This window comes from Hyla sarda, chromosome 5 (assembly GCF_029499605.1).
Source record: "Hyla sarda isolate aHylSar1 chromosome 5, aHylSar1.hap1, whole genome shotgun sequence".
Classification (NCBI taxonomy): Eukaryota; Metazoa; Chordata; class Amphibia; order Anura; family Hylidae; genus Hyla; species Hyla sarda.
Genome location: NC_079193.1, coordinates 163,683,094 through 163,695,276, shown reverse-complemented (window position 1 = coordinate 163,695,276; position 12,183 = coordinate 163,683,094). Strand labels below are relative to the sequence as shown.

The following is a 12,183-nucleotide window of genomic DNA, read 5'->3' as shown; positions in this document are numbered from 1 at the left end:
ATGTGAAAAAAAAAATTTGGAAATTAATAATAAAATAGTCCCCCCAAAAAGGTCAACATGTCCCGCAAAAAAAGAGTCCACACACAATTGCGTCAGTGAAAAAAATAAAAAAGTTATGGCTCACAGAATATTGGGACTTACAAACGTGATTTATTTTACAAAAATAGTTTTTATGCTATAAATGAACTAAAATATGAAAAAAAGTTTAGAAATTTGGTATCGCCATAACTGTATCAACCTGCAGAGTAAAGTTAACATGTCATTTATATCGCATGACGAACGACCTCAATCATTATAGTGGCTAAATGACACATCATGGAGGTGTTGGCAGCATGAGGAGACCATATAGTGGCTAAATGACACAGAGTGGAGGTGTTGGAAGCATGAAGAGACCATATAGTTCCTGAATGACACAGCCTGGAGCTGGCAGCAGCATGAGTAGACACTAGGGCTTCACAATCCCTAAGATTAAAAGATGAGTTTTGACATTTCAATTGAAGATTTATGGTAGCTAGTGCTACCATAAAAAATTTTAGGCCCAGGCCCAGCAGCATCAGTAAACCATATATTATCTGAATGACACAGCCTGGAGGTGGCTGTATCATGAGTAGACTCTATAGTGGTTTATTGTCACAGCCTAGAGGTGGCTGAAGCATGAGGAGACCATATAGTGGCTGAATGGCACAGCCTGGAGGTGGCTGAAGCATGAGGAAACCATATAGTGTCTGAATGGCACAGCCTGGAGTATTTTATTAAAACATGAGGCAGTGATTACTTTTGCCTGGACTTTCACAGTATCTAAGCCCTTGACAGAATAAAGGACATCTGTACTGCATGAATTCTACATATTAAAATAAACAAACTAAACATTCCCCTGTTGCTTCCTGGGGACGGTAACGTCACAGAGCTGTTAGTGTATCACCGGCCGCGGCGATGTTCTGCTTTGGATGGTGATAGGCTGAGCACACTGTCATGTAAGGAGCTCTGGCTGGCTCCTTACATGACGCTTAAAAAATGTATTGTTGCACAACACCAGCAGTACACAACAGTGCTGCAGCACACAGTCGCTGTGTACTAAACACAAAATTGCGCTCTTTCACAGACTATTAGGAATATACTGTCGGTATGTATAATACCGTCTACAGACTAGTATAACCAGCAGACTATTTGTGGTGAAATAGACAGGGCAGAAAAATGCACTTCAGCACGCTAAAAAACGTATTTTTGTAAAACACCAGCCGCTGATTACTTTTGGCTGTACTTTCACAGTATGTAGGCCCTTGACAGATTAACAGGCGCAAAATATTATACTACTTAGATGTATGTATGTGGTATGTACTTATGAGGGCAGAAAAATGCGCTACTGTACATTAAAAAAAATATTTGAGTAAAACACCAGCCGGTGATTACTTTTGGCTGTACTTTCACAGTATGTAGGCACTTGACAGATTAACAGGTACAAAATAGTACACTACTTAGATGTAGCTATGTGGTATTCACTTATGAGGGCAGAAAAATGCGCTACAGTACTCTAAAACATTTTTTTTTTTAATTGCCCACAGCACCAGCAATACACAACAATGCTGGAGCACACAGTCATTGTGTACTATACCCAAAATTGCAAAAAGGATCTCTCTCAAATACTATTAGGAATGGACTGCTGGGTATGGATTATACCATCTACAGACTAGTAAAACCAGCAGACCAGTTGTTGTGGAACAAAGACACAGATTTGCCCTAAAAAATTATTTCTCCCTCCTGTGAAAATGTTTCTGCAGCTGAGGCAACACACAGCTATCTTCCCCTCTCTGTAATACAATGCTGTTCACAGTGACTGAGTGGTTAAAGGGGTATTCCAGGCCAAAACTTTTTTATATATATCAACTGGCTCCGGAAAGTTAAACAGATTTGTAAATTACTTCTATTAAAAAATCTTAATCCTTCCAATAGTTATTAGATTCTGAAGTGGAGTTGTTGTTTTCTGTCTAACAGCTCTCTGATGACTCACGTCCAGGGAGCTGTCCAGCTCCTATGGGGATATTCTCCCATCATGCACAGCTCCTGGGACGTGACATCATCATTGAGAAGTTAGACAGAAAACTTCAGAAGCTAATAACTATTGGAAGGATTAAGATTTTTTAATAGAAGTCATTTACAAATCTGTTTAACTGTTTTAAGTTGATATATATATAAAAAAAGATTTTGCCTGGAATACCCCTTTAATTCCTGCAGTAGAGGTGAACGCTGCTGCGACAAGCTTTTCTGTGTAACACAGCGATGTCCGTCCTATCTCTCTGCAGTGGTAATGAATGAAATTATGATCCACAAAATGGCTGCCGAATAAATAGGGCTGTGACATCACAGGGGTGATTGCATGTGATTCAGGGTCTTCCCGCCTATTTCCCTTCCCACCTTGCCTTCCCGCCTTCCCAGCGTTCCTTGCCCCAGGACCGCAGTAAATGGAATTTAATGAAGAGATTTGCGCTATAGAATTGCAGCGATATTCGCATTTGTTGCAAATCGAATATTTCATGAACTTCGTAACAAATTCGGGTTCGTCAGCTTCGATTTGCACATCTCTAGTAACAATGAAAGCGTCAACTTGTCTCCCCAAAAATGTTTTGTACCCCAAGGCCTCTGCGACTTTATATGATTTCTACAAAATATCCTAAACTAAAAGGACTCCCCAAAATCCACACGACATGCCTTCATGTCTGAGGCCTGTGTGAGAGACACCTAGCGCACAAAGGCCACATATGGGATATTTCTAAATACATCAGAATTCAGGGAATAAATCTTGGGTTGTATTTCTCTGTTAACACCTACTGTGTTACAGAAAACAAATCTGCAAAAAAATGACATTTTAAATTCAGCCTCCACTTTGCTTTCATTTCTGTGAAACGCCTAAAGGTTTAATAAACTTATTTAATGTAATTCTGACTACTTTAAGGGGTGCAGTTTATAAAATGGGGTGATTTATGGGGGTATCTAACATACAGGCGCCTCAATTCCACTTCAGAACTGAACTGGTGCCTGAAAAATCAGATTTTGACATTTTCTTGAAAATCTGGAAAATTGCTGCTAAACTTATAAAGCTTCTAACATTCTAAAAAAGTAAAAGAATGTTTATCAAATTTATCAAATGATGAAAACATAAAGTAGACATATTGTAGATGTGAATTAATCATTAATTTGTTGGGGTATGACTATTTATCGTACAAGCAGAAAATGTAGAGTCTAGAAAGATGCAAATTTTAAATTTTTTTTTGCTGAATTATGGTTGTTATTTTTACATAAATCGCTAAATATATCACTCCAAATTTACCACTAATGTTAAAGGGGTACTCCGGCGCTAAGACATCTTATCCCCTATCCAAAGTATAGGGGATAAGATGCCTGATCGCGGGGGTCCCGCCGCTGGGGACCCCCGTGATCTTGTACGCAGCACCCCGTTATAATCAGTCCCCGGAGCATGTTCGCTCCGGGTCTGATTACTGGCGATCACGGGGGCCGAAGCATTGTGACGTCACGGCCCTGCCCCCGTGTGACGTCACGCTCCGCCCCCTCAATGAAAGCCTATGGGAGGAGGCGTGACAGTGCTCCGGCCCTCATGATCGCCAGTAATCAGACCCGGAGCGAATGTGCTCCGGGGACTGATTATAACGGGGTGCTGTGTGCAAGATCACGGGGGTCTCCAGCGGTGGGACCCCCGCGATCAGGCATCTTATCCCCTATCCTTTGGATAGGGGATAAGATGTCTTAGCGCCAAAGTACCCCTTTAAGTACAATATGTCATGAAAAAACAATCAGTTTCATAAGTAAAAGCGTTCAAAAGTTATTAGCAAATAAGTGGGCGCATGTCAGATTTAGAAAATTTGCCTTTGTCAAAACAGGCTATTAAGTAAAGGGGTTAAAACTGTGGTCCATGTAAACTAATTCATAAAGGTCAATTATGCTTTTAACAATTAAATCTTTCACTACCTGATGGCAGGTAGTCAATAGGGATGAGTGAATCGAATCTGATGAATCCGAAATCGTTACAAATTTCAGGGAAAATTTGCAACTAATTTGAATATAGCCGTGATTCGATCGCACAAATCGCTTCATTAAACTCCATTTTGTGCGGTCCAGGCTCCAGGGCATCTAAGATGGCGGATCCACATGTCAGTACATGGGGCAAGGAACTCTGGGAAGGCGGGAAAACGGGTAGACGGGATGAACCTAAATCACATGCAGCATGCAGCCTATCAGCAGCCAGCCACCCCCTTGATGTCACAGCCCTATATTATTGGCAGCCATCATGCGGCCAGTCACTTCAGCAGTTTATTGAAGAGAGAGAGGGACAGAGAGCAGTGTGTTGCACAGAAAAGCATTTTTACAGCAGTGATTCACCTCAAGCCCAAATCCAGCTTTGAAGCACTGATAGGGAAGGAAGAGAGATTGAGAGAGAAAGTGCAATTTTGGGTGTACTGTGTGCTGCACTGTGTGGTGTACTATTTTGATTCTGTTAAAGTCTTAAGGGCCTAGTTACTGTGAAAGGCCAGCCAAAAGTACACACCTGCTGCTGTTCTAGACAAATACTGTTTTAACCCCTTAAGGTTTTTCCATTTTATACAAAAACATGATTCTTTAAATTTTGCATCTAAAAATCCATATGATGACTTATTTTTTGCGCCACCAATTCTACTTTGTAATGACATCAGTCCGGAACCGGAAAAAAAAAGCCATAATAACATATAGCCACAGTACTAACTAACTGCCACAAGTAGGTTAAGGCAGTGGAGAACCCCTTTAATCTTTTCAATTGTGAGGCCCTATGGTCTCGTCAGGCTGTTGCTACCTCCAGGTTGGGTCATTCAGCCACTATATGGTGTCCTCATGTTGCCACCATCTCCACGCTGTTATTCAGGCACTATATGGTCTCCTCATTCTGCTGCTCTCTTCACGCTGTGTCATTCAGACACTATATGGTCTCCTCATACTGATGCCACCTCCAGGCTCTGTCATTGTGCCCCTCCGTGACAGTGATTCTAATAGCGATGCCTCTAATCTGCATGTCATACTCCATAACAGTATTATTTCACTAACACAGTACACTCCCTATGCGTGTTATGGCAAGGCAAAGTGTTCTACACCCTATTGAGGCTCTCTTTAGAAATAGCCCTTTTTAATAGCGATTTGCCGTGAATAAATTTGGACCGAACCAAATAAAAAATAAAAAAATCACTCATCTCTAGTAGCCAACACATATTAAGCATAGCCAAGAAGTGACCAAATAATTTTTTGGGGGGCTATGCATATTCTGCTTCTTGGGTAATCCATGTTATCACTTCTGATATTTCTGGTTTAATAATTCCTGCACAGTAAAATGGCTTGACATGGAATAAGAGTTTATTTATGGTACAAACAATTGCCTTTTTTTTTTTTTTTTTAGAAATCAGATAGTTAAAACATGAAAGTCGTAAATGTATGTTTTTTGTTTCAGGAACCTACTAAAGGATCCACCATAATGTATTAACATACTTATACTGCCAAAAAAGTATAATGCCTAAAGCGTACACAAGAGTGCCTTCGCTTGACAGCCATTTTATTCTCCATAAAAAATGGATCCTTGTGTGATGTTACAGCGCCTACGATTCCAGGCTAAGTCCAGATACCTCACCAGGAATGGTCAACATTATGGTCTGCTAAGTGGAACTCTGCCTTAAGTTCTTTGGAGACACCGGAAAAAGGTTATTGAGTTTCAAGAAAGGCTCTCTGTTATATTATGCACTTTTTTTTTTTATTTCTGTCCTGGTACAGTAATATGCTAACAAAATCTGGTTTTGTATCTTTATGTTTGGTGTGTTCATACAAGTTTGCCAAATTAAATGTAAGACAAATGTTTTTGTTGTTAACGTGTATTTCAAAATGTGTCTGACAAGTCTTATATTGTTATCATTCTATTTTTTACTTTACATTTTGACTACTGAAAAACAGCAATTTATATTTTAAATTAATTTTGATTCTTGTTTTCTAATTTCAATAGCTGCCCCCAATATTCTTAGTTGATATTGACAGAAATGAAATAAAATTTAAGTAGACCAATGTTAGTAGTAAAAAGATAAATGCAACTAACACATATCATTAAGTTAATTCTTCTATATACCATCATTAGACAAGAATAAAAGGAGGTTACAGGGAACGTGTCACAAAGTTTTGCCCCTAAAAACCACTACCACTAGACTTTTACCAATGTAAATACATTTACAAATGTATGGCTGTCAGTTCCCAGTAGGGCAGAATAAGCTATAAACATTCCTACGCCAGTAGATCAAACAAACTACCAAGGAAAAAAAATCCAACAGGAAAGGATATCCAACATTTAATGGAATGAAGATATAAAAAAGAAACTTTATTGAAATCATAGTTAGAAAATATGTTTGGACAGACCATTACATAAAAAAACAACGTGTTTCACTAACCATTGTCAAGTTTTAAGCAAATGTACCTTTGGAAACTAATAAATAGTATCTACAAAGTAAGTTTCGCTCATTTCAGCAGGTTAAAGGAAAACTGTCACCCTGATCACCCACACTAAACCCAATACATAGTGTGGGTGACCAGGAGTCGAAAGACATGTTACATACCAAATTCAGTCCAGTGGTTCCTGTGATATTGCCCGGAGAAGTTTCCATGTTCAGTTCAGTTAATTGCACGCTGGAGGCGTGGCCCTGCCAGCTGCCGGCCCCCTGCTTATTTCTGTCTCCTGAATCAATCTCCCTCTATTAGCATATTCATAATCTGCGCTCTGAGGCAGGAGCGCATGCTCTGTTCATTTTAGACAGCTCTTATGTCCTAGTGACGTAAGTCGCATGTCTCATGAGCATGGAAACTTCTCCGGACAAAATCACTGGAACCACTGGACCGAATTTGGTATGTGACACTGGTCACCCACACTATAACCATGTGTATTGGGTTTAGTGTGGGTGATCAGGGTGACAGTTTTCCTTTTAAACACCTCTATATACAACCACAAGGACATAGAGCTATACACCCTCTCCATACCAGAATGAAATAAGCATACACATTGGGGGAGATTTATCAAAACCTGTGCAGAGGCAAAGTTGCCCAGTTTCCCATAGCAACCAATCAGATTGCTTCTTTCATTTTTCAGAGGCCTTGTTAAGAATGTAAGAAGCAAGCTGATTGGTTGCTATGGGCAACTGGGCAACTTTGCCTCTCCACAGGTTTTGACAAATTACCCCCATTGTTCACAAATTCTGCTAGCGTTTCACCTACTTACAAGGATACTTATATTAGTGTTCTAGACGAGTGAAACAAAGCTCATAAGTACTGTCATAATCATAATTTGTCAGATCAAAGAAAAAAACTAAAGATGTAATCAAAAGAAAACAAAAAATAATAACCGAAGTGAAAAAGAACTGTGGGAAAACACACCAAAAACTGTCAAAAGAGAACATGATTCTGCAATTACCTGTACATTTATACACATTTAAATACAGATACTATAGGTTTTATAGATACATATATTAATACATTTTTTATCACAAAAATATGTAATTTTTTACTCAACCTAGTTCTCCCTTAATACAGTATAAATGTGTATCAGGGTAGAATTAATAAAAATACATCACATCAGTGGGAAAATGTTACTCTTTTGGGAGGCGTGTTTCTAGTTTGAGAATCCAAAACACCTCCGTAATGTGGATCTTTGTAATCCAATCTCTACCACATAGTAGTCTAGAGACGTGTTCGATAGCAGTTACTTGCAGTGACGCTTGGTATGGATCTTACATTGATAATGTCTTGACGGTGTGGCAGGGAACATGAATTTCAGATAGACACCAACAATTTCTCAGTTACATTAATTCAATGAGAATAAATTTACCCTCACTTCTGATTCCAAAAACATGTCATTTTAGATGTATTACTAACAGGGAATAATACTATAAACAAATTGACACAGGGAGGACATATCTAGAAATTCAATCCTACATGTCAAAAGCGCACATGAAAAACACATAATAAAAAACTTGCTGTTAGGGAAATTTGCCAGAGCCTGTAGGTGATTGAAAAATAGAAGGTACCCATCAGGGATCATATCACAAGCCAGAAATAGAACAGCATTAACACCTAAATCAGCGTATTAATATGAAGGTAGAAAAGAGAAACAAAAAATTTAAAATTCTTTGGTTTTCTCTACTAAATTCAGTAAGGAGTATACAGAGATTGTAAATATCATTAACACAGTTTTACCAGTACTGTGATGGGACCTGTGCTGTGATAGCACCTTGGAGCACGTCTTTAAAAAAGCCTGTTGCCAAGAGAAACAACACAGTGGGTAACATTTTTATCTCCCAGTTGCTTTGGTCAAGATACATCCTATAAATGACTGTGAAACGTGGCTGCTCTATCAAGGTTGTGTGCCATGTGTGACACCCGAGATGTGTGTAAATATTAGTTTTTATAACTAATGACAGGTAGCATTTAATAAATATGTATGATTCTTATGCACATGTGTTGCCACTCCTCTATTGTTAGGTTTTATTTGATTTTAGTTGGTTTTGTGGTTTTTTACCGGCACATTATGCTGCATTCTGGAGCACAATGGCGCAGCCCATATCGCAAACCGAGTGTGACAAAAACAACCCAACAAAACCTGTTGAACAGAGCTTAGTAAATGAGGGCCAATGTGTATGTTTATTTTGTTTTGGTATGGAGAGGGTGTATAGCTCTATGCCCCTTTGGTTGGATATACAGGTGTAAAACCCGATGAAGTAGGCAAAACTTACTCTCTAGATACTATTTATTCGTTGCCAAAGGTACCTTTGTTTAAAGCTAGACAAAGGGCAGCAAAAAACGTTGGTTTTTAATGTAATGATTCATCCGGACTTATGTTTTTTTTTAACTATGATTTGAATAAAGTTGGAAGTTTTATATCTTCATTCCATCCTGAAGGTTTTATATCTTCATTCCATTGAGTGCCAGATATTCTTTCCTGTTAGATTTATTTCCTTTGGAGTATGTTGGTCTTGCATTGCTCCACATAAGACTGTGTTCTTGTGTACCTGGAATACCGAAGCCCTTGGAGCTGTACATTGGAAATTGGTGAGCAGTATCTAACCATTTGTTGTTATTCCTATGCCATACACTCCTTCACTCTGAAGTGTCTGCTGTGCATATCTAGTCTTCCCAATTGCCTCACAACCAGCCCATGCATCGCCGATGTTGATGTCACCTCCTATATCTCCCATTTTGGATCAATTACTCTACCCATAAAAGAGAATTCCCAATGCCCATTTGCTGGTGTACTGCTAAACTAAGAACTCGTGAGTTTTGAAGAGGCCTATAGATGATGACAGAGATGTAATTAACTTTTATCAATGATGCATTGGCTTGGCAGGACACTTAAAGACAGATTACACCCAGTGGACACTTCAAGGAATAAAGGGAATTTTTATAACTTAGTTTTTTTTTCAGGTATGCTACACTGCCGGGTACCAATAGCCATACACTTGTAAATGTATTTACATGTACCTCATTGTGGTAATAATTTATACATCCTGGTGACAGTTCTCTGTGATGTTAGCTATACGGCAATGTAGCAATTAATGACTGCAAACACAGAAAGTGTTGTCAGGCTCACCCTGCAATTGAGTTTTGTCCCACTGTTGCACGGATCCCATGTTCTCGATCTCAGACACCAGAAATGCTATAGCAGTAACAAATGGAGGGATCTATCAGGTGCAGTTAAAATATATTTCTTTATTTGAATAGTCCAAGTATTACAAAATTACATAGCAGACAGATACTGACATGTTTCCTGTGCCTAGGCACCAAAAGCACATTGGTTTTCCAGCTGCTATGTAATTTTGTAATATATGAAGCAAGCTCAGGAGCTGAGACTCATGACTAGTGCTGGATCTCACCAATCGGGGAGGATGTCCAGCGTTAACCCTTTAGACGCCGCAATGAGAATGGGTAACAGCATTTAAATGTGTTAAAATCTATTGCGGGTTACTCAGGGGAGACGATCAGGACCACCATGTCAAATCACAGTGTCCCGATAAGCTCATAGGATGAGCAGAGGGTCCTTACTTGCATCTGGGTCATCAGATTGGTGTTCCAATAGTGCAGACACCCTCAGCAGCCTGCACTTATGGAGTGGTGAGCACTGATCAATGGCGTGCCTGCTTTTACCTTGCTTTAAACAATAGGTCATTTTTATATGACACATTCCCTTTAAGATTTTGGTAGCTATCCTAGGGTGCATGGATGTAAGATGAGGGGATTATTGCTATGGTATATACTAGTCATCATAATGATTAAGCTACACAATAAATAATCATAACATTTCATATATAATTATGACTTCCTATTTATATAAATAATGTGATTCTGGGGCTAATCTGAAAAAGAAATATTTTTACATACTTGACAATCATAATCATTTTTTCGTTTTCCTGATAACATGTATGAGCATGATGTGGAACCAGTGTTATCAATAGAGTAGGTATGCCAGTTGTACATTCGCCCTATTGTGCCCAAAATTCTGTTGAAGCATTTTGCACACCATTTTGTTCTCTCCTAAGAGCTTCTAGTTATTTATTGACAGAAGGTTCAATGATGTTGTTTGTGATGACTATAATTTTTATGTGTGAATGACAGTCATGTACCTAACGGTGGATGATTTTAACTAATCCGAATGGAAATCAATTGACCAATGCATTTTGCCCTTTATTGTTACTGTAGAATGGCTCACATAAAAGCATGTAATTAAGCTACTGTAGTGTACTGATGTTAAATTTTCGGAAAAGAAACTATGTACTGTGTAAGCACTGCAAAACATCATCCATGTTTTATCTTATGAAGAGAATTTATTTGTGCCAAATGCGTGTAAAAAGAGTTTACTGTTCAAACACAGGTATTATATTATATCACCCAAAAAATTATTTTGCCATTAAGTGATTCTTCTTAGTTTTAATATTTATATCAAGATTAATTTTTTTACAAATGAAAGTATTTTAAAGGTTATATAGAATAAGACTATATAGCAAAATCTATTCCATTTAAGAAATGTAAGTCAGTGTGCTTTCATGTCACCTGTAGCATCTGTTTGGGATGAGATATGAAACGTGAACATTATGAAGAAGGTTTCGAGGAACTGATGTAATTAAATGCATGTCGGTCTAAATTACTATCGGAAAAATAAACAGCCTTGATTACAAATGCAATCTTCAGAGAGATAAAAATTGACATAATTAAATATGTGTCTGCGTGTTTATTTAATGGAACTTTAAGTGAAGGAAAACTGCATGATGTAAATAACATGCAGTGCTGTGCAAACATTTAAAGGGGTACTCTATCTAGTGTGCTAGAGTTTAGCACTTTTGTAATTCACATGTTATACATCTGTCCACAGCATATCTGTTTTTTACTGACCTTTTCTGTGACGGACGTTCAGTATTTTTTCTGGTTGCATTTGATTGTCGGCCACACTCACGGCCATGTTTATTCACTGTTGTGGACAAGACGTCAGAGCTGCAGGCGTTGCTGTTTTTTTTCTCCTCCTGCAATGGCTTTGCCCCTGCAGTGCCCACATCAGGGAATGAATGAATTGCCAGCCGCAGTGCGCTGTCCCCACATCAGGGAAGTAATCATATGTGACCCGCAGGCACTGCTCTGATTCCTGCCCCTCCCCCCCCCCCAAGCGATGTCCCCGCAAGGGTTAACTGTGAGCTGCAGAAGCGCTGTACATTCTCCCCACAACAGGGAACGAATGAATTCCCAGCCACAGCGCACTGTCCCCACATCAGGGAACTAGCCATATGTGACCCCAGGCGTTGCTGTTTTCTTTTCCTCCTGCAATGGTTTCGCCCCTTTTCCACACCCCTGTAATGAATATTCATTGAATTGTTGCAGGAAGATGGATGTCTCCTCCCGCTGTCAGCCTACCCTGCGCCCGGCTCACAATGTACTGAATACCCTGTATCAACGCTGTGGCTGACATGTAACCCCTTCCTGCCATGTAACCCCTTCCTGCGCCTGTGGGGGGAATCGGCTATCATGATTCCCCCCGCGGGCGCACGGTCCCCATGGCAGGGGAATTAGTAACATGTCAGCCGCAGCGCTTTCATGATTCATCCTGCAGTCCCCACATCAGGGAATGAATGAATTGCC

At 39.3% G+C, this 12,183-nt stretch overlaps 1 protein-coding gene across 4 annotated transcripts in view; it reads left to right on the top strand.

The window, feature by feature from the left end:
- Window positions 1-11,263, top strand: part of MYRIP (myosin VIIA and Rab interacting protein) — a 717,726-nt gene extending 706,463 nt beyond the window's left edge. For all 4 annotated transcript variants that reach the window (XM_056520618.1, XM_056520619.1, XM_056520621.1 and 1 more), the window contains one exon: window positions 5,486-11,263. In XM_056520618.1, coding sequence (XP_056376593.1) covers window positions 5,486-5,518 — 33 coding nt within the window. In that variant the 3' untranslated portion in view covers window positions 5,519-11,263. The remainder of the gene's footprint in view (window positions 1-5,485) is intronic.
- The last annotated feature ends 920 nt before the right edge of the window (window positions 11,264-12,183 follow it).